This window comes from Heteronotia binoei, chromosome 1 (genome assembly GCF_032191835.1).
Source record: "Heteronotia binoei isolate CCM8104 ecotype False Entrance Well chromosome 1, APGP_CSIRO_Hbin_v1, whole genome shotgun sequence".
In the NCBI taxonomy this organism is placed as follows: Eukaryota; Metazoa; Chordata; class Lepidosauria; order Squamata; family Gekkonidae; genus Heteronotia; species Heteronotia binoei.
In genome coordinates this window covers 97,695,982-97,718,189 of record NC_083223.1, presented here as the reverse complement: position 1 = coordinate 97,718,189, position 22,208 = coordinate 97,695,982, and the positions used below count along the sequence as shown (strand labels likewise).

Below are 22,208 nucleotides of genomic sequence, written 5' to 3'. Positions count from 1 at the left end.
TGTACACACTGAAGTACTCTGTTCTTGGGGTTTGATGATTTATCCACTGGCATCTTTCCTTTTTGCCAGCTATAAGCTTGCAGCTGGGTTCCAACTCATAGACAGAGTGAAGTCCCAATTCCTGCATTACTGCCACAAACACTAGGATGTAAGGCATTTCTCCATATACCCAGATAACAGGTTGTAAGGCCACAGTGAGTAAGAGAAAGTGGTAGTGGGAACTGTTTGGCAAAGGGAAGCTATGTGGAAACCCAAGACATGTGTTTAGAGATATTTGTACATCAGATATACCAGCAAAGGAGGTCAGGGTCACAGTGCTATAAAAGAAAGGCAAGGAGGAGTATAAAAGGCATTATAGTAGACCAAAGTGACCACCCACACCAGTTGCCAATGTACTTCACCTGCGCTTATGGTATATAGCTTCCTTTATTTATGAAAGATAGCTTTCCTGGGGAGCAGGGGCCATAAGCACATGCACACAACATTTGAGGCATGAGTGGCACCTTGAAAGGGTGGAAGTTTCTGGCAATCCCCCTTCACACTGCAGTTCTCCCCTCCCCACCCCATATGCTCTTCCTAAGGGTCTGCTGATCTCCAGGAACAAATGTAGGGGCTAATGGGCTGAGCAAGAAGGAGAATCAGCAGACTTCTGGCTTACGTTTTCTTAACTATGTGGTTGGATACAGGCTAAAGACTAGCCAGTGCATTTTGCCAAGAGACTCTAATCCTCTCATAGTTAGACATCAGCTTCTGGGGACTAAGTTCACAGGTGAACTGGGGGCTCAGTTTGCCCCGTTGGACTACAAATATGTGTTTGGGAAGATAATTTTGCCAAAGTAGCAGTTAGATCTGCTGTAGGATGCCTTCATTTAATGTTTGTGTAGGTTTTATTTTGCAAAGAGAGCAATTGTATGGATTCAGCAAGAAACATATCTCATTCCCTACTACCATCCCACTGAGACTTTTGAAAATTACGTTAAGGTACTGGTGCTATTTTTCCTGTTTGTGTGCATGTGTGAAAACAAAAAGGCAGTCCAACATAAAGGGTGGAAAGGCACTGCTGACACGTGATGGCATGAATCACATTAGAGGACTGAGCAGGAGTATGAACTATGGACTGAATAGAGACTTAGGTTTTTTGTCTCATTACCAGTGCTGATTTCTTTCTGTCTACTACCCCTCCACATATCACACTTAATCCAATTATGCCTGCTATTGTCATTTGCCTGCTATTCTCATTTGGCATCTAAGATCACTGTCCAAGATATAAGGACAGATAGACTGAATGTCTGACTGTACCTGAAAAAGTGAGCAATGAGTTACGAAAACTCATACCCTGCACAAATGTTGTTGGTCTTTAAGGTGCCACTGACTCTTGTAAGGTTGTAAGGCCACAGTGAGTAAGAGAAAGTGGTAGAGGGAATTGTTTGGCAAAGGGAAGCTAGTTGTCACAACACCCACTCACCAGGCGGGGCACATGCTGGATCTGATCTTTGCGACGGAGATTGTGGTGGAAGCAGTGCTATGGTCGGACCACTACGCCTTAAAGGCCCGTGTAGAGGACCCACCTCAAGTCCGTTTAGGCGGCAAGCGCATTTTCGCTTGCCCGCAGAGTCTGATTGACCCTGAGTGGTTCCAAATGACTCTGCAGAGTCCCTGGCCCCCTGGCGATTCTCTAGATGATTTGGTAGAGTCGTGGCATGATCGGCTCTCCAGGACCATCGATGAGATCGCACCACGGCACCCTCTGTACCCCCGTTCTAAGCTCGCACCATGGTATACCCTGGAGTTGTGGCTGATGAAATGGGGGATAAGACGGCTAGAGAGGCAGTGGCAGCGGACTCGAGACGAAGCAACCAGAACATCTTATAGAGAGTTTATGAGGTCCTATGAGATGGCAGTCATAGCCACAAAGAAAGCTTTCTTTGCGGCCAAGATTGCGTCTGCGACATCGCACCTGGCACAATTATTTAGGGTAATTCAGTTGCTTACAACACTGCCACAAGACAGGCCAAATTGTAAAGAATTGGATATCGGCTGTGAGGCTTTTGCAATTTTTTTCACAGACAAGATCTTGTCGCTCCGTCACAACCTTCCCACTATAGTTGAAACAGTGTGTGAACTCAAGGCTCCATGCCTGTCTTCCGGACCAGCTTTAGATCGCTTTAAAATGCTCAGTCTGGAGGAAGTTGATAGAATGCTCTCTACTGTATGCTCAACAACATGTAATCTGGAACCGTGCCCATCTTGGCTGATTAAAGCGTGCCAGGGAGAGCTCCAATATCCTATATGGGATATTGTAAATAGATCTCTCCTGAAAGGGCTTTTTCCAACATCTCTTAAAGAGGCAGTGGTCCACCCTCTCCTGAAAAAGTCCACCTTAGATCTGGCTGAATTGGCACACTATTGACCAGTCTCAAATTTATCCTTTTTGGGGGGAAAATTATTGAGAGGGCAGTAGTGCTACAGTTACAGAGTTTTCTGGAGGACGCTACCGTCCTAGATTCCCACCAGTCCAGCTTCTGCCCAGGCCATGGGACGGAGACAGTTTTGGTCGCCCTAGTGGATGACCTCCAGCGACATCTGGATCGAGACGGCTCAGCAGTACTGATGCTGTTAGACCTGTCGGCTATGTTCGACACGGTTGACCATCAGTTACTAGCCCACCGCCTCGCCAAAACAGGGATTCAGGGGCTAGCCTTACAGTGACTTTCCTCTTTCCTTTGTGATCAGGGATAAAGGGTGTCAATTTGGGGAGAGTCGTCCCGGAGACACCCGCTTAATTGTGGTGTGCCTCAAGGAGCGGTTATATCTCCAATGTTGTTTAACATCTACATGCAACCCCTTGCACAGATTGTCCGGAGGTATGGGCTGGGTTGCCACCCAGCTCTATCTACTGATGGACGGCTGACCTGGCAATGTCCCAGAAAGCCTAGATCAGGTGCTGAAAGCTGTGGCTGGTTGGCTTAAGCTGAGCTGACTGAAGCTGAATTGATGGGCCTGGGCAAGGAAATTCCCCTGCCAACTTTTGATGGGGTGCCATTGATAATGGTGTCCAAGGCCAAAAGTTTGGGGGTGCTATTGGTTGCCTCCCTGATGATGGAGGCCCAGATAGCAGCAATTGCGAAATCCGCCTTCATTCACCTTAGGCGGGCGAAACAGTTGGTTCCTTTCCTTGACCATGGCAACCTGGCAACTGTGATTCATGCAATGGTCACCTCAAGACTGGACTACTGTAATGCCCTCTACTTGGGGCTGCCTTTGGTGTGAACCCAGAAACTTCAGCTAGTGCAGAACGCGGCTGCTGGGCTGCTACTGGGGCGGCCCAAGTGGGAGCACATACAGCCAGCACTGCAGGAACTGCACTGGCTACCAATAGTGTACCGGATTTGTTACAAAGTGCTGGTTATTACCTTTGAAGCCCTATATGGCCGAGGACCCATTTACCTGAGGGACCATCTGTCCCCACACGTTCCCCAGAGAGTGCTGAGATCTGGATCCCAACATCTCCTAGTGATCCCTAGGCTGAAGGAGGCAAGACTGTTGACCACCAGGGATCTGCCTTTTCATTGGCAGCTCCCTTTTGGTGGAACCAATTGCCGGAAGAGATTAGGGCCTTGCGGGACATCATTCAGTTCCGCAAGGCCTGTAACACCGTTCTCTTCCGGCAAGCCTTTAGTTGACTGTAGGAGAATCCTGGAAGAATCCTGGAACAACTGTCGCCTTGAGAATGAATAACATCTAATCTAGCACCAACTGTATACTGTTTTTAATTTATATTGTTTAATGATTTTACTGATTTTATTGATTTTATGATTGCAATCATTGTTCTATGATCTGATGTAAGCCGCCCTGAGCCCGCCTTGGTGGGGAGGGCGGGGTATAAATCAAATTAAACATAAACATACATTGCTCTTTTTTACTGCAACAGACAGACTAATATGGCTACCCATCTTGATTTTTAAATGTAGGGACATCTTCCTTTCAGATAAGTCTGGTAATTATTTCATCACAATTTGGTTTTATACATAGTATCTGTCTGTTGGATGGCACACAAGATCACCACAGAATCCAATACAAAGCATCAGTTATTTCTGCAACAAATGTAAGGTTTGGGTGTGTGACGGAATCGGCCCGATTCTGCCTTCAGACCCAGTCCCGTCAACTCCCTGCTGAGTCTCCAACTCCTGGAGGGAGCTATTTCTCCTCCGGCCACTTGGGCTCGCTGCCACCACCTGCTCAGTCTAGGGATTCAGATTGAGAGGAACAGGACTCCCAATCCCCCTCTCCAGCTCTGAGGCCAGGCCTCAAGGTCCTCTGCCACCCTGTACTTGGGTATCACAGAGACCACAGCACTTCTTTGGGGAACCCCTGGAGGATTGGCACCTTAGCCAACTGCATGCCTTCCCCCTTCCCCAGGGCCCCCTTCATAAAGCAGCGTGGTCTAAGCGGTCGGGATCTATGTGGTACAGAGTCTGACTGCCAGCATTCAAAACAGAAAAAAATGTTTAATAAGAAGAGAAAGAAAAAAAAACAAAAAAACAAAAACAAAAACAGTTACATATAAAAGTTTAGCACAGCACCTGATCAGCAACAAGAAGGGCAAATAAAAGGTAGATTTAAACGCATCTGCTCATCCCTGGTGTAAACTGGCCCTACCTTGTGAATGACTGCCTTGGGGCCACCCCCACAGGCAGGAGCCCAGGCTACCAACCTTCCTCCTCCAGCGCCAGCTGTGGACTGCCCTTTTCAAATAAAAAAAAACCCCAAAAGAACTTCCTGCCTCTCTAGGAGGCTTTCCCCCTAGAGTTGCTGGTTTGACTCCGGAAGGGAGGGGGGAGTAAGGGGAAGGCTAGGCCCCAAAGCCTGCCTAGCAGTTTCATGTTCCCTCCCAACTAAAATGGCGTTTCTCCACAGGGGGCAATGAGGCTTCTTTTTAAAATCCCTGTAACTAATTAGATCTGTATAAAAGCAGAAAGTCAGTTCCATTTTGCATGAAGTCATGTGAAGTTACTTTATACTGGTCCCAACTAGCTCAGAATTCACTACTCTGGCAATGGCTCTCCAGAATCTCAGGCAGAGAAAGATCCTGCCCAACTCCTGCTAATATCTGAGATGCATTAAATGAAAATGCCACAGATAGAACCTGGGCTGTTCTGCATACTACTGAGTCATAGCTCATCTCTTAAATATTACTTGTTGCTGTTTCTTTACCAGTCTGACAGTTTGTTCACAATCAAAAGTTGTTGCACCAACATAAGAAATGTAGTTTGGGCAGTGCCACAAGAATCAAGATTAATGAACCATGCAGTTTCCAAAATGAAAGCTGCTTGCGTATCTACAGAGTGCGCAGTTTAACTTATCTTCCAGTTTCACCTTTGACATCCTGTTCACACACATTTAAGGTTATTAGAATGTAGAGATTATCATTATAAAATATTATTTGTCTTTATTTTTTTCAGATTACATGAAGCTAAAGCATAAATTAATAAATAAAATCTCCCAGAGCTTGCCAAAATTGTTATGCATTAATAAGTACTGCATTTGGAAACAGTTTTCTTCTGAAGTTGATACAAAAATGACAGAGAACTTATTATCTTATAGCATACATATTAGCCAAGTAAATTTTGCTGACTACATTTTGCTGTAATTTGATATATTGTGGGCATTTGGGGACAGTTGCCTTTTTAATAGATTTATGTGGCATTTTGCAAAGCTTTGAGACTTTCATTTGGAGGTATCTAGTAAATATTGACACCCCATTCTTAATTTGTAGCTCTTCCACTGAATCCTTACTTTTGCTACACAAGAGGTGCTGTTTTTTTTTTGGGGGGGGGAGTGTTACTCAGAGCTAGAGGCAGCCTTAAGGCAAGAATAATAAGGACATATTTGCCGAGTGCCAAGGTTTATGAAAAGTCCAGCAGCCGAGTATGAATGCTGCTGTTGCTCACTCTTGATCAGTTCAGGTTAGACATTTTTGCCTGGTGTGGATAAGGACTGAGCCAGTCCTGGTAGCATAGAGTCCTATTTTTCCCAGATACATCGAATTGTTAGACTCAAAGCTATAGAAACGAGGAGCCTTTAAAGTGAAGATACATTGCTTTTCCTGTATCCTGGCAAGAAAAGACAGAGACCAAGTAGATTAGGAAGGGGAGACAGAGGTGACACACACAAATTTAGGACTCAGTATGAAAGGAGAACCATAATAAAGAACACATAGCCACAGCAAAATAGTTCTTTGAGCCAGGTTTAATTCTTATTGGTGTTATATAGGAATGACTAAATATGCAGTTTCAGGGTGCTGAGAATGATCCATTTTTGTGGAGATCCATTAATATTGATGAGATAATGATAAATCTAAAGAAGTGCTGGTGCAGGGTCTCTTTCTTGTATTTTGTTTGCCTATCTGAAATGAAGATTCTAAATTGGCCAATATCATTCTAAGTATGACTTCACTGACTGTGGCATCTGAAAATTGTATAACAGAAAACCTAACCAATTAAACTTTTCCAGGCTACCAACCAAACAGGTAGCCAACTTATTTTGGAAGCAAGCAGAATAGCCTACTACATCACTTTGAAATGCTGATAATGATTTTGGCCTGTGCTGTTGTGAGAAATGGCACTTGAAGGGCTATCCCCCACCCCAATCTTAAAATGAAATTGAAGTATGTCCTGAAATGGCTTCAGAGTGATGGTATTTCATTAGCACATTTACTTTATGAATGCTGGCCAGCATGGAAATGTGACATTTGGTTAATGAGTTTGCTTGGAAAAGTCATAGGTGACGATTTAATGAACTGTCTGCGCCTTCTGTGAGAATGGAAGGAGGAAGGAAATTCTGCACACCTCTGTGAGATAAGCCTGTAGATTGCTATGGTTACTGACTTTTAAATCTTCATTCCCTGACAGCAGTATATACATTAACCCCTGCCAGAGCCATTTTTCTTCCTGCTTCTGAAAGGCATCTGCACTATTCATGGCCTGCCCATGAATCTGAACTTCAGAAAAACAGGTTTGTTCATTTGGAGCAGGAAATAAAACGAAGAAAACAATTTTCATGGTGCCAGAACAGAAAGACACTAACTCAAGTACAACTCCTCCGTATTGATGGTCTTTGTTATTTGAATGCAAATATGATACTGGTTCCTTTTAACCTTTCTTCATGAAAAAAACAACAATGATTTCTTTTCTGTGAAAGGCAGACCCTAAAGGGGGCTATGTGGTTAGCTTGCCTTAGAAAAGAAGAACAACAACTTAGGCAGTATACGCTGCTGAACAGGACTAGCATTGAGACTAGGAATTGTTGATCTGAGACTCTGAGGCAAGGCTGCCAGCTCTTCCAGGAGACCTCCAAACAGTAGCCCCCGACTCCTGTTGCCGCTTGGAAGGGCAGCATGAGAAAAAGGTACAAAATGGCTGTCTTTCCAATGGTGTGATGGTGCTGCCAAGGCAAACTCAGAAGTCTTGTAATTTCATTCACCAGAAACTCCATGCGTCATAGCTGTGCCTGAGAAGGGGCCCACTGGCTCTGGGACCAGCTCTGCTCCTGAATTCAATGGAAATATTTGTAAGAGGTTCCTTTGGGCTTGTGCTACCCTAGCAGTGGAAGAAATCTAGACTTCCTGTCAGATGCATAAGTTCGTTTCCTGAAAATGTCAAACAAGTGCAACACTTTAAAAAGGGGAGTTTATATAGCTTGGAGGCAACCTCCTGTTCCCCAGCAGTTTGCTTAAAATGGATTGCCTGCATCTGACATTAACAGCACTATAGCACTGTAGGAAACCCTATTGTGAAATAATCCATAAGAGATGCTGAGATGGAAACCTAAAAAAAAAGTTTTATTAACCTATAGTTTCTGTCTTTAGGGAACTACTTCACAGCATGGAGCAACTAGGCATTGCAGAGGATTCTGGGGCATGTACTAGTATACATGGTTAATTTTGGTAGGCAAGCCTTGTGGGACTTTCCTTCCGTCCATGAAAACTGAGAATGTGTTCCGTGATACACTCAACACCTCCCCGAAGCTATATATTGCAGGAACAAGTGAGATTTCTTTCTGGAAATGTAGTCCTCCAAGGCAGATCATATCACTAAAGAATCCCAGGGGTTGCTCATAAAAACACACACACTTGTGTTAAGGATAAAAACAACTCTGAGCCATAGTGCTGGGAACAAGCTTTGTAAGAAGCTTTCATCTGTTCCTCACCCTTCCAATTGCTGCCACCACACAAAAGTTGTTTAACACTGTTGCAGTGACTTAACAGCAAATTATGTTGTGGATTTATGCATTATTTCTTCCACGGAGAGTTTCTAGCAATATGAGGACCTAAGAAAAGGCAAAGGTCAAACTGCATTAAGTCTGTAATGTCTGTGGCATTTTTTTAAAATTTACAAAATCAATATGCAGCTTTTTGACCCAAACAGGGTCACCAATAAAGCTAACAATTAAAAATGGAACATTATAACACCCATAATGAAATCAGTTCCGATTTTGAATAAAACATAAATACAGCAGTTAGAAATATAGAATTGAAAGGACAAGTTATTAAGGGAACACTAAATTGTCACGCTCCTGCTGTGCCCCGCCACGCCCCGCCATGACTGCTGCTCGCTTAGTGACCTGGTTTGGGCCAGGGCCCGGCTAGGTGTCCCAGAGGTCTCAGAATGTGGGAGGACAGTCGGGTTACCTCACCCGTTTATATTCGTGTCCTCCCCGGCTGTGCTGGGGCTCCACTCTCTGTCTCGGCAGCCCGTTTCTTGCAGCAGCCAGCTTCCACACTGGCAGCTTCCACATATGGTTGGGGAACAGCATACCTTAAGGACTGTCTTCTCCCATATATGAACCTTTGCTTGCACAATGTCTCACATAACATGTAGCTCTTTCCTCCCTCTAAGGAGCCAGAAATTAGAGGCACAGGATCTCGCACAAATGGTAACACACAGGAGATACCTTAAGTATGACATTGCAAGTGGCTATCTCTTCTTTTGCATTTCTGTGAATACTTCTGGCACAAGTGGAAATTTTGCACTGCATTGAATCCCATTTCATTTCCCAATAAAAATCTATGTTGTCACTTTTTTCAGGGAAAATCATGATTAGTATATACGAGTTCCTAAAATGACATGCACTGTGCACTTGGAAACTGGTACAAAATATAACATATTTTTGGGGTCCAGTTTGAACTCAACAATTCATAGTACTAAAGCCTCAGGTAGTGTTCTTTGTTTGGAGGATTGCAAGTACATGGTGTGTGAGTCTAAGCAGGAGCAGCCGTTTTGCTACAACAGACTAGCAGCTTCTTCACACAGTTAAGACAACCCAACAATGGAATTTTTTTGCCCTGGAGTCCACTTACATTACCATGCCAACCTGGAAGAAATCCACCCATATGTTTGATGTCTGAAGATTGAAATGGGCTATTAAATTGCAGTTCTGTAGTATTAAAAAGGTCTCTTGCAGGACTGAATAGCAAAAAGGTTCTCTTTCCTACCCTTTGCTGGTTTAAAAGAAATGCTCCAAAGAAAAATACTAATGTTATCGCAGTAGAGGTGCCAAAACCTAACCTGAGGGTAGCAGAGAGGCCTGGTTTCATAGAGTAAACAGAATTTCTTCACTAGCTTGCATCAGCTAGGTGTAGATAGCATTAAATAAATTACATACCAATTTTACACATATTTTAATTAAATTACATTGAAATTAATAGGACTTACTTTCACAACTAATAGTTTCAGGACTGTAGCAGAAGAGGACTGTTTTGTTGTGCTCATATATTGCAATTTTCAATCAGCTGTGATGGAATTACATTTAATTAAGGCAGCATTTTGAAAATGAAAAGATTTTCTTAGTGATTACTGTTACCAAGAAACAGCTCATGTTCTCATGTGACTGCTTTGTTATGTAGTAGTAGTTCTTTATTCACGGTCATCCGACCAGCTTAATACAAACAAAAACAAAATCATAAAAACAAACCCATCACCTCTTACACAAAATTCCTGACTCCTACTATTACACATATTGTTAAAACTCATAACCAAGATTTACACTCTCAATTTCCCTCCTTTCCAACTGAGCAGCATAACAGAAACGGGCAATCTTAGATGAAACATCAGAATGAGCGTCAGACAGGAGGAAGGCAATTTGCTCATCCTCCTGCCTGCCCGCCAAGGACCCAAGAATCAGAGAGATTAATCTTGCCCTCAAGAAATTGTAATTAGAGCACTGCAAAACAATGTGGAGAGTTGTTTCAACCTCATTGCAATTGCAGGGGCACAATCTTTCCAGATATGGGTACCCAGCGTAACGTCCCAAAAGCACTGAAAAGTGAGTTGAATCGTGCTTTTGAGAAAGCTATCCGATATTTTGGGATAGTGATGTTGAAAAGATACCTGGCTGGGGACAGTACTTCGGCTTGCTTCCCTAAGAAAATGTGCGCAGAAAGACTAGCTCTAGCAGATCTCAGTTCAAGCTCCACCAACCTCAGGCGCAGAAGTTCTTTCGCATCCCTCAGTTCCATCATTGCTAGGGACTCAGGGGGAGAGATCACAGAGTCTAAAATGATCTAGACACCTTTTCTCCCAAGTTCCCACAAAAGAGTCGAAAAAAATCAGATGGGGAAGGCCACCTGGCTTTGAGAGAACCTTCAAGAAGTAACAAAGGGTGTTTAACCACATAGACGTCTCGATGCTTGGGACGCCAGATTCCAACCTGATGGCAGTGTTTGGCACACAACTGGGAACAAACAGAAGCTTGCGCAGGAGTTTAGTTTGTACTATCTCCAACGGCTAGGTGGTTAAATAAGGGGCAATTTCAGCGCCATACAGCAACTGGATCCTGGTCTTTGCAGTATGCAACCTTAATGCTGCAGGCAAGAATTTGGCCCCTTTGGAGATATAAAAACGGTAGATGGCATCAGCTGTTCTTTGCGCAGATTGTGCAACATAGTTCTTATGTGCCAAACGCTTTCCCTGATAATGAAAAATCACCCCCAGGTATTTAATAATTTTTACTTGCTCAATGGGTTTACCATTTAGAAACCTGCAATGAGCCTTGAAACGTTTGGCGAAAACTAAAACCTTGGTTTTATCTAGATTAATTTCCAACTTTTCCTGCAGGCTGGTCTGGGTTAGATGGCGAAGGGCCCTTCACATACCAATCTGCGTCCTGGATAGTATAAGCACGTCGTCAGCATACTCTAGAACTGGAATATGCCGATCGGCGAGCTTGGGAGGATGTAAAGCCAAATCATTAAAGGAGGTTAGAAGTGAATTTATATTATGACAAGTGTTCAGAGTGCTAAAAAAATTTGCCAACAGGAAGCAAGTATTGCATCATCACACCTTAAGGACTCAGTTGCAAGAACCCTAATATATGAAAAATCTCTTGGTTACCACTTGGCAAAAATGACCTAGTGAGTCAGTTTATAAACAATTAAAAGCAGATGGATTTGATCAGAACTGTGGTTATCCTGTTTTTAAAAAATTAAGTCCACAAGTTGGTTTTTGAGTACCAACACTAGTTGGCCTCTGCCCCCTGCTTTCCAGAATGAACATCACTCCCTGATGACTCTTTTCAGAGGCACATTCTCTGGTGTCTGGTCTGTTTTGATTAGGACACACTGCAAAAGCTTCATATCTAGGCAAGGCTAGAAAACTTAAAGACTTTGACTTTTGCTACTGACACTTGGAAGTGGAACAGTGGCGTTAGTTCCCCTGATACTGACAGATTCGGTTTGAGCCTGTCTTCCTCTATTGCCAAATGTTAAGTGGGTTTGGCAGAGTTATGCCCAATGAAAGCAGCATCCGTTATTTGAGCAATCTGTGCCTCCTGGCATACTACAAGGCCCTCTGGGTTGTTCTGATAAAGTTGGGTTAGATCAATTAATTTCTACATTTTTTAACAAAGACCAAAGCAATACAAGAAACATGGCTTCAGTGGAACATGGTTCCTGGCTCACCTTTTGATAGTAAAGCACCTGAGAGATACTGGCATAGAGGATATGGTATTAAAACTTCTTCTCAACTTTCTGGTGTTCCTACGGCTATTGCTTTGTGGTCATTTGTTTAATAACAGGAGATTTCCAAGTGAGATTGAATCCCTCTTTTTTACTCTCCTTAATCTAGGCAATTTATTCACAAGTTTTTTTTAAAACCACCATGCTGGTTACCTATAGCCTTTTATGTGCTTTCTTCAGATGACTGACCCTGCCCCAACGGAGCATGATACTGTGGCTGCAGCAATCCTTGTAGTGGAAGAGGGTAGGGGAAATGTGTGTAGCAGGTCAAAGTAGGGGGAAAGACTTATCTAGATATTACCCTTTTCTGGCTTTCTTCTACACTAGAAGAACTCAAGGAAACCAAACCAACCATGCAAGTAACAGAAATTATTTTATAAAGTATACAACCGCTGCCCCCCCCCCCCCAAAATGAGTGTTGAACAGAGTTACAGCAGTCATCTAAAACTACCCAGGTTCACTGTTTTGGAACCCTCACATGGCAGTTTTGGAGATACTCTATACCAGGGGTGGCCAACGGTAGCTCTCCAGATGTTTTTTGCCTACAACTCCCATCAGCCCCAGCCATTGGCCATGCTGGCTGGGGCTGATGGGAGTTGTAGGCAAAAAAAAATCTGCAGAGCTACCGTTGGCCACCCTTGCTCTATACTAAGGTTAATGGAACATTCTTTGAGCCAAATTGACTGCAGAAGTGTTGTAGATTCCAACCACGGAGGCTGACCATCATAAAACCCAGACACGATAGTTACTTGTAGTTCAAATTATGTGACCCTGAATGTAAAAGAACCTTCCCTGCCCCAAAGCGTTACATCAAAAATATTTTTATTGTTGGACATAATCTGTATGCAGATTTAAGACAACCCCCTTTTTCTTTTGATGTCACAGCTGGAAGAAACTTAGTCTTGCACTTGAATAAATATTGTATTTAGAAACTGATTACAGTCCCAAGACTCATACAAACTTAATTGCATTCTAAAGACCTCTGATGATTTTTCTTTGTACTCCATATTAATGTGTTTGCTTCTTGAATCAGTCTCTCTCTCATTCAGAAATTGTATTCTTGAGTCTTTGAACACAGAAGCAGGCTGCTCTACCATTTATATAGTTATTAACTTCCAGTCTTGGATCAAGGAAAAGATGCTGATTTCTCCTCTTGAGAGACAGTATCAATCTGGTCCATTATCTCCTGTAGCTGAATCACAGGGAATTGCACTTGCTCTTCAAACCATTTAGCTACAGTGAGAAGCTGCAGCTCACAGAATGCACGGCCGATAAACTGCAGCCCAATTGGCAAGCCTCTTTCAGAGAGTGCTGCAGGAACGTTTATAGCTGGTAGGCCTGAAAAACAAGAGAGACTTTTAGTGGTACCATTTGATGATAACTCATTGGTAGATAGTACAGTCCAGGCTATAACTATCTGCCCTGACCTGAATGACCTCATAGAATTAGTTTCAAAATCCTGAATGGAAGGATACTTTCAAGCTATCTAAACTGTTTTCATACAGTTGTGCTATGAGCTCTGTATACTGATCAGACAGTAGATACAGGAGAACAAAAAGTCCCTGGTCAGTGTGGCATCTGAGGAAATTAGTGTGGACATCTTTAAAGGATCAGAGGTTGTACAGCACAGCTGAAACCTTCCAAATCACAACAATGGCTGACTGGAAGTGACAAAGGCACAGAAAGAAAAACAGTAACTGTTACCAGCCATGTTAGCAGCCTGAGTGAAAAGGTCATCCTGGGTGCTTCGGGTTCTGTTGTCTTCTTTGATGAAATCCATGTATGGCACAGCACTGCTCAGAGTAGTAGGAGTAAGCAGAACATCAACACCAGCACTGAAGACTTTTGCAAAATCAGCAGCAATGAGTCTTCTCACTTTCTGGGCTTTAATGAAATAGGTTTCATAATTCCTAAAAGGAAACAAACAAACAAACAAAAAACCTACCTTGAAAACTGAAAGCAGGAAAGTGATTGCTAGGCTTCCAGTACTAGAGCCGAATGAAAGCTGATAGGGATCTGTCCAAGTTACAGCAAGTTAATTCTTCTGAGGCTGTGCTCAAGAAAAGGCATTTTCTCCAATCTGCCCATTGTTAATCAGCAAAAATTATCCATCCATCCATAACACACAAGGTCTTTTTGTATGCTTTTCTACAGCACCATCTGTAGCTCATTGCCATTATCAGATTTCACAGTTCCCATTCCTGGTAAGTTTTCACATCACAGCTAACCAAATTTCTCTTTATACCCAGCACTGGATCCAGTGACCCACTGGTGCAAGATCTGTGGATCTTTCCTGCTTTCCCCTCCCCCAAAGCTGTCCCTTCTGAGCCCTGGAATACTGTGGAACCCACATGGAGTAACATTCTCACAGGCCAGTGGGCTACAGTAAGGAGAGGGAAGAGGGTGAAATTGCTCCCTCTTCCATCAGCACAGTTCCTCTGAAAGAAGAGGAAGCAATTTTGTTCCCTTTCCCCTCCTTCCTGCAGCCCACTGACCTGCATAACTATTACCCCGTGTGGGTTCCATGATCCCATTAATTAACTTTCCCGTGGTCAGAAGAGATTGCTGGGGGAGAAGAAAGTGGGGAACACTGGTAACTATCAGTGCCCCTCCCCCATTGCAGGATTCAGCCTTAAATATAGAACGTACTTTTCTGTTTCTTGAAGCACTAAATTTAACTTTAAAGAAGTTGTCTCTCCTCGGGCAGTTAAATGAAATTGCATGGGAGTGACACCCAAGTTTGTTTCAGTTGAGACCTGAATACAGGATTCAAACCAAACAAACTGCTGAATGATTTTATTTATCAGACAGAAGAAACTTTTAAAAATACATATACACACATAAACTTTAAATTAAGTGAAAGCAACAATAAGCTCCCAGCTAAGAGACAGTGTTGTAAGAAAACCACAAGCCACATATTAGATTATGCAGAATTTTAGGAAATACTGTTTTGCTGTATACTGCAGCTATGGCAGTATCAGCAATAATAATATTGCCTTAACTAGGTGGAAAAAACTGTCCAGCATGAGTAATTTCATCCTTAACTGCACAACAAATAAAATGCTGGCTTTATAAATCTGAGCTGTAGAATGTGCTGAACTTACTGTTTTAGTAAGAAATAGTTTCCTGATAAAATTCTTCCCCTTACAACATCATTAAAGCCTTCCCGGCGTGTTGCTGCATACAAAGCTTCAGTAGACTTGTCAGTACTGTTGCGATGTCCTAAAAATAAAAGTCACCAGAGATTTGGGAACATGTCCTAGAGCCATTCAAAATTACCTCATGAATAAACAACAGAAATCACTAGAGTGTATCACTGCTGTTGCATACAGCTAAATGCTACAGCATCCTGATTCTTCCTTGGCAGAATGGCTTAGAAGTTACAACTATGGATTCCATCAGCTGGTGTTTGATGTAGCTAGCCAGGGAATCAGGTTGTCATACTATATATGCTTCCACATATGCTGGAATATTCTTACTGATGTTCTAGAATTTACTGTGTATTGCTCCTACCAGGGGTGGAATTCTAGCAGGAGTTCCTTTGCATATTCGGCCACACATCCCTGATGTGGCCAATCCTCCAAGAGCTTACAAAAAACCCTTTGTAAACTCCTAGAGGATTGGCTACATCAGGGGTATGTGGCTTAATATGCAAAGGAGCTCCTGCTAGAATTACACCCCTTGCTCCTACAATGAGAAAACACATACTGAAGTAGCCTACTGATATTGGCAGGACTGTATATATTAAAAATAACTACCTGCAGAATTAGAAATTTGATAGATATTAACTAGTAGTGCAAGCTTGCCATATAAGTGGAAACGGAAAACATTCTTTAAGTGATGGTAGTTATCAGAGGAAAGTGGAAATGCTGTGATGATTTGTGGATATTTTCTAAAAAGCTTGGTTTCTGGTAAAGCAATCCAGTTAAGCACTATACATATTTGCACTAGCTGCATGAACTTTGTGACCTTGAGTGCAGCCTGTAACTGGCTTTTGCACTGTTCCTGAAATCTGAAGTTAATGGCTATTCCAATATCCATCACAAATATGGATTTACAGAGATAGTTTTATATTTCTGTTCAACAGACTCCTAAGATTACTTACATTCATAACAATTAGAAAATAGCCCTACACAGAGCCATTTTAAAACACACCTGTCTATTACTGCTGCACAGACAGCATTTACCTCACAATAATTTCTATCTCAGGATCACTTACTATGCCAGCCCATACATTTAGGATGGGGAGGGGCAACAATATAGTGATGCATTGGCTCATGTGCCCTGCTGTAGGCCTTCAGGAACACCTGGTTGGTCCCTGACTGAGATGCTGGACTAGATGGACCCTTACTCTGAACCAGCAGGCTCTTAATTGATTTATATTCTGCCTTTCTATTAAGAACAGCAAAAGTGGCTAACAAATACAACACAATACAATACAACAAAAACAATCAGTTACCAACAAGATATGGAGTGGAGCTAAACAGGCATAAAAATTCAGTTCTCTTTATGATTAAAACAATTTTATTGGTAACATATGGTAATAAATCTATTTCTTACATCTTTAAAAACTTATCTTATCTACCCCATATATTACTTTCTACCCACCCCTCCCCCCATTACTTGACCCCCGCCGGTGTTATTTACTTAAAATGCAAGTATTTAAAGGTACCCTTAACTATTAAAACAAAATTTTATATTCTTTTTTTTTAAACTTAATCATTATCAAAAATTGTCCAATGTCCTTTTATTTTCCACTCTTTTTCTACATATCTTCTAAACTTTTTTCCACTCTGTCTTAAAAACTTCTAAATCATAGTCTCTTAATATTCTTGTTAATTTGTCCATTTCACTCCATGTCATAACTTTTATAATCCAATCCCATTTCTCTAGTATTTTTTCTTGCTTCCACAACTGCACATATAATGTCCTAGCAGCTGAAAGCAAGTACCAAATTACAGTTCTATCTTCTTTTGAAAATTTTTCCATTTGTAATCTTAACAGAAAAGTCTCTGCAACTTTCTTAGAAATTTCTTGCTGAATCATCTGCCAATACTTTTTTGCTCTTTCACAAGTCCACCACATATGGTAGAAAGAACCATCATGTTTTTTACATTTCCAACATCTGTCTGGCATCTTATTGTTCATCTTTGCCAATTTTTAGGAGTCATATACCATCTAAACATCATTTTAAAACAGTTCTCTTTAATACTATGACACGTCAAAAGCTTCATAGAATTCTTCCACAAGTATTCCCAAGTTTCCATCTGTATTTCTTTATTTACATTAATTGACCATTTAATCATTTGAGATTTCACTACTTCATCCTCCGTAGACCATTTTAAAAGTAATTTATATATTTTTGAAATTAATTTTTCATTATCTCCAAGCAGAACTTTTTCTATTTCTGTTTGTTCTTTTCTTATTCCTTCAGTTTTGATATAATTATCCACCAAGCTCTTTATTTGTTGCATTTAGAACCAATCATATTTATTATTCAACTCTTCAGCAGTTTTCAATTCTATTTTGCCACTTTGTATTTTTAATAATTGATTATATGACAACCACTTTTCTTCACCTATCTCAGCTGTTATTTTTATTACTTCAGTTGGCACTATCCATAATGGTCTTCTCTCATCTCCATATTTCCTATATTTCATCCATGTATTTAGCAAATTATTTCTTATGTAATGGTGAGAGAAAAAACCGTCCATCTTTTTTCCATAATACAAATACGCATGCCAGCCAAATTTATTTCCGTGAACTTCCAGCACTAAGAGTTTTTTGTTTAACAGCATTATCCATTCTTTTATCCACACTAAACAAACTGCTTCCTGATATAATTTTAAATTTGGTAGTTGAAATCCACCTCTCTCTTTTGCATCTGTCAAAATTTTCATTTTGAGCCTTGGTTTCTTCCCAGCCCACACAAATTCTGAAATTTTCCTTCGCCATTTATCAAATTGTTTACTATCTTTCACAATGGGAATAGTTTGAAACAAATACATTATTCTTGGTAGAATATTCATTTTAATTGCAGCTATTCTACCCAGCAGTGACAAATTAAGTTTATTCCATTTTAACATATCTCCATCCATTTTACGCCATAGCTTCTCGTAATTATTTTTAAACAGATCAATATTCTTCATTGTTATCTCCACACCTAAATATTTTATCTTGGAGGTGACTTCACGGCCCATTAGTCTCTGCAATTCTTGTTGCTTATTTGTTTGCATATTTTTGCATAGAAGTTTTGATTTTTCTTTATTAATACAAAGTCTCGTCAACTCCCCATATTCTTGTATTTTGGCTAACAACAAAGGTGTGACTTGTATGGGGTTTTCATTTATAAACATTATATCATCTGCAAATGCTCTATATTTGTAAGTAAATCCTTTTATTTTTAATCCTTCTATTTCTTTTTCTTCTTGGATCTGCATCAGTAATATTTCAAGAGTCGTTATAAACAACAATGGGGAAAGTGGACAACCTTGTCTTGTACCTTTGCTGATTATCATATCTTTTGTAAGATCTGCATTTATACATAGCCTTGCAAGTTTTTCAGTATATATTGCTTATATCATTCTTATAAAGCTTTCTCCCAGCTCCATTTTCTCCATTAATGCAAACATAAAGTCCCAGTTTAAATTGTCAAATGCTTTCTCTGCATCCACAAAGAATAATGCTACTTCCTTTTCTGGATGTCTTTCATAATATTCTACAATATTTACAACAGTTCTGATATTGTCTCATTTGCCTTTTGGGAAGAAACCCCACTTGATCTTCCTTTATAAAATTTATCAAATGTTGTTTAAACCGTTCTGCCAAGATTCTTGTATATATTTTATAGTCATTATTTAATAGCGAAATTGGTCTGTAATTTTTTACATTCGTGACATCTCTATCTTCCTTAGGTATCAACGAAATAACAGCTTCCTTCCATGTGTTTGGTATTTTCCCTTTTGTTCTTATCATGTTCATCAACTTCTGCAATTTCGGTGTTAACTCTTCTTTAAAGGTTTTAAAATATTTAGCCGTATATCCATCTGGCCCAGGTGCTTTCCCATTTTTATTGCATTAATTGCTGCTTCAACTTCTATTTTTTCAATTGGATAATTCAAAACTTTTCGCAAGTTTTCAGTTAAGGGTTCTATTTTTATCTTTTGTAAATCCTCATCCATCTTTTCTTTCTTTAACACCTTTAAACAACTTGGCATAGTACTTAAAAATTCTCTTTTTATTCCCTCTTGGGTAACCACCTCTCTTCCATCTACCACAATTTTATTAATAATTTTATTTTCTCTCTTTTCCTTCAGTTGCCAAGCCAAATACTTTCCAGGTTTATTTGCTCCCTCAAAAGATTTCTGCTGCAGTCTTTTCAAGTTCCATTCCAATTCTTTATTTAACAAATGTCTCATTTGCGTTTGTAATACTGTAATTTCCCTTATAAGTTTCTTTTTCCCTGGCCTTTTTCTCAACTCCCCTTCTTTTTTCTTTATTTCATTTTGAATGTCCAACAACTGTTTTTCTTTTGCTCTCTTATCTTTATTATTCAAAGTAATCAATATTCCTCTCATTACTGCTTTACAGGCATCCCAGACTGTCTGAAATTCTATATCCTCTTTGTCATTCATTTGAAAGAAAGCTTTAGTTTCATTTTCTAGATATGTCACTATTTCTTTATTCTGTAGCAAATCTTCATTCAATCTCCATCTTCTCAACTTAGACAATTTTGTAATCCACATTATTGGGTTATGATCAGCCCCAATTTTGGGTAAAATCTCTATTTTCCTTGTTATAAGACCTAAATCTTTAGTTCCCCACAATATTTTAATTCTGGAAAAAGTTTTGTGTCTTGCTGAAAAAAAAGTATAGTCCCGAACTTCAGGGTTAAATTTCCTCCATATATCTGCCAAATTTTCTTGTTTGACCAATTCAAAAAAAGACTTTGGCAATTTTCCTTCTTTGCTGATTTTTTCCCCCTCCAGACCTGTCCAATGATTTCTTAACTGTTCCATTAAAATCCCCCATTAACAAAACTTGGTCATAAATCAGTTAATCAAGCTGTTGTATAATGTCTTTTTAAAAAGCATCCTTTGCACCATTAGGCGGATACAATCCCAATAACGACTTTTTTTTCCATTTAATATTGTCTCGACTGCTACAAATCTTCCATCTTTATCTTTTTTGGCATAAAGTGAGTTCACTCTATACAAATAATCATACATGTTTTAGTCTTTCAGGGTTTTCCTCTAAAAATTCTGCCATTATTTTTATTATAAATTCTTTTAAATCACCGTCCTCCTTTTCAGGTACTCCTCTCAGACGTATCTGAGTCTCCATCAATTTGCAGTCATGGATTGTCACTTTTTCTTGCATTTTCAACAAGGTGGAATCATATACATTCATTCTGCCTTCTACCTTCTGCACTTTCTTAGACGTTTCCTCAGTTTCCTTTCTGAGATCTTCCATGTCTTCTTTAATCTCTGCAATAATTTCTTTTTTTGATTCATTTATCATCTCTCTCACCCTTTTCATCATTCTGGCCTCCATTGCCTCCTCCTGCATTTATTCTAATGAAGTAGCCCTTGTACGGGGCTGCTTATGTTCAGACATTTAAAAAACAGTGAAAATTTGGACCTCACCAATTTCCAATTCAACTATCAGGTTCAAAAGAGTAGGACTTGCCCTTCACAACAAGCCCAATTTCGCCGTCCTCAGAGTTCCCAAAGTCAAGATATTTACTTTTAAAGTTTTTAAAACTTTTTACTGCTCCCTACAGTTTTTCCCCCCTTTTAAAAACATCCAAGGTCCACACAAATAATATGACCAATAGTATTTTATCTTCTTACCCTCTTCTCAGTTAACTCCAACAATTTTTAATGTCCCGAATTCTTTAAAAACATTTTTTATATTTTGACCTCCCAGCAATGGCTGCCGATGTTTCTCAATGGTAATAAATTCCTAGAGTAGGTTTTCCTTCCGCTACTTCCTGCTTTTGTTGCCACGAAGTCTCATTCACACTGGAAAGGAGATCTCACGATACTTGACGTACTTCCTGTCTTGCTTGAATGTGCTGCAGGTCTGTGACGATGTGACGATGGTGCTCTTTTTTCAAAACCGCAAGTAGACTAAACAATAAATTCGTTTCCACTTTTTAGCTCTTTTTAACACTGTCCTTTATATTTATAAAGTCCAAATTTCATCTCTTCCTCCCTTCTTCTTCCAGACTTTCTAGATTTTCCTTTCCCACCTTTTAAATTTATTCCATTAAGCAGTAAATAGTTCCGGAATGAAACATAGTAATCTGTACCTTCTCTTCCAATTATCCAAGTTCTCACCGGTCTTTCAAAGCTTTAGATGTTTAGCAAAGTCCAAGAAGGTTAGGATCCTGTCGAGCTTATGTCAAATAAATGACTCTGAAAGCTTCTGCAGATGATGAAAATGCAACTCTTCCCGGAGACCCCTCAAAGGAGCCCCCCTGGGACTCCCTTTTAGCCAAGATAAATCTCCTAAGTTTCCTGTGCATATCTTGGACTAATCTCTAACTGAGAAAAGTAGGCAGTAGGCATTAAATTGCCTTCCACTACCCCGAACAGAAGCTCCAACCTGCTCCCGTTATGAGAAGCAGCTCAGCTTGACATTTTCCTCCCCCGGAAGTTGTAAAAATTCAGTTCTCCATGATCATGCACCACTATGACAGCATTATTTATGTTTTGATATCTATGTTTCAAATTAGATGGATTTACTCATATTGGTTAATCTGATAAACTGCTTGGAAACAGCCTGTAGGAGTTGAGATGCCTGAGTACAATATTTCAGGTGGGCTGGCACTGGGAAATACAGGAGCACCAAACAGGAGCCATGGTCTGTGAACAGGACTACAATTCAAGAGACTGTATGAGGAGAGTTACCTGATTCCCTCTCCTATTCTTTGCAACAAGAAGTTCAGGGTTATTTCAATAACATTGTTTTCCCTCACCAACTGACCTTGAGTACAAACTAACAATAGAGCTGAACAATGCATGTACTCTGTGCTGCAGAGCATGCTCTTCTAAGGACACAGCTGCAACAACAATTCTTTCATAATAAAGACACGTTCCCAGAAATAATGATAATACTAAAGAAAGACAGAACCCACACCCACCAACTGAAGTCAGTGAGAGATTTCCCAGGAAGCTAAAGAGGTTTTGAT

At 40.5% G+C, this 22,208-nt stretch overlaps 1 protein-coding gene across 1 annotated transcript in view; it reads right to left on the bottom strand.

Moving 5' to 3' along the window:
* Positions 1 to 12,818: 12,818 nt before the first annotated feature.
* The window catches only part of QRSL1 (glutaminyl-tRNA amidotransferase subunit QRSL1), a 27,775-nt gene continuing 18,385 nt past the window's right edge, over positions 12,819 to 22,208 (bottom strand). The window contains exons 9-11 of the mRNA XM_060237669.1: positions 15,118 to 15,235; positions 13,718 to 13,923; positions 12,819 to 13,351 (exon numbers count right to left, since the gene is read on the bottom strand). Coding sequence (XP_060093652.1) covers positions 13,140 to 13,351; positions 13,718 to 13,923; positions 15,118 to 15,235 — 536 coding nt within the window. The 3' untranslated portion in view covers positions 12,819 to 13,139. The remainder of the gene's footprint in view (positions 13,352 to 13,717; positions 13,924 to 15,117; positions 15,236 to 22,208) is intronic.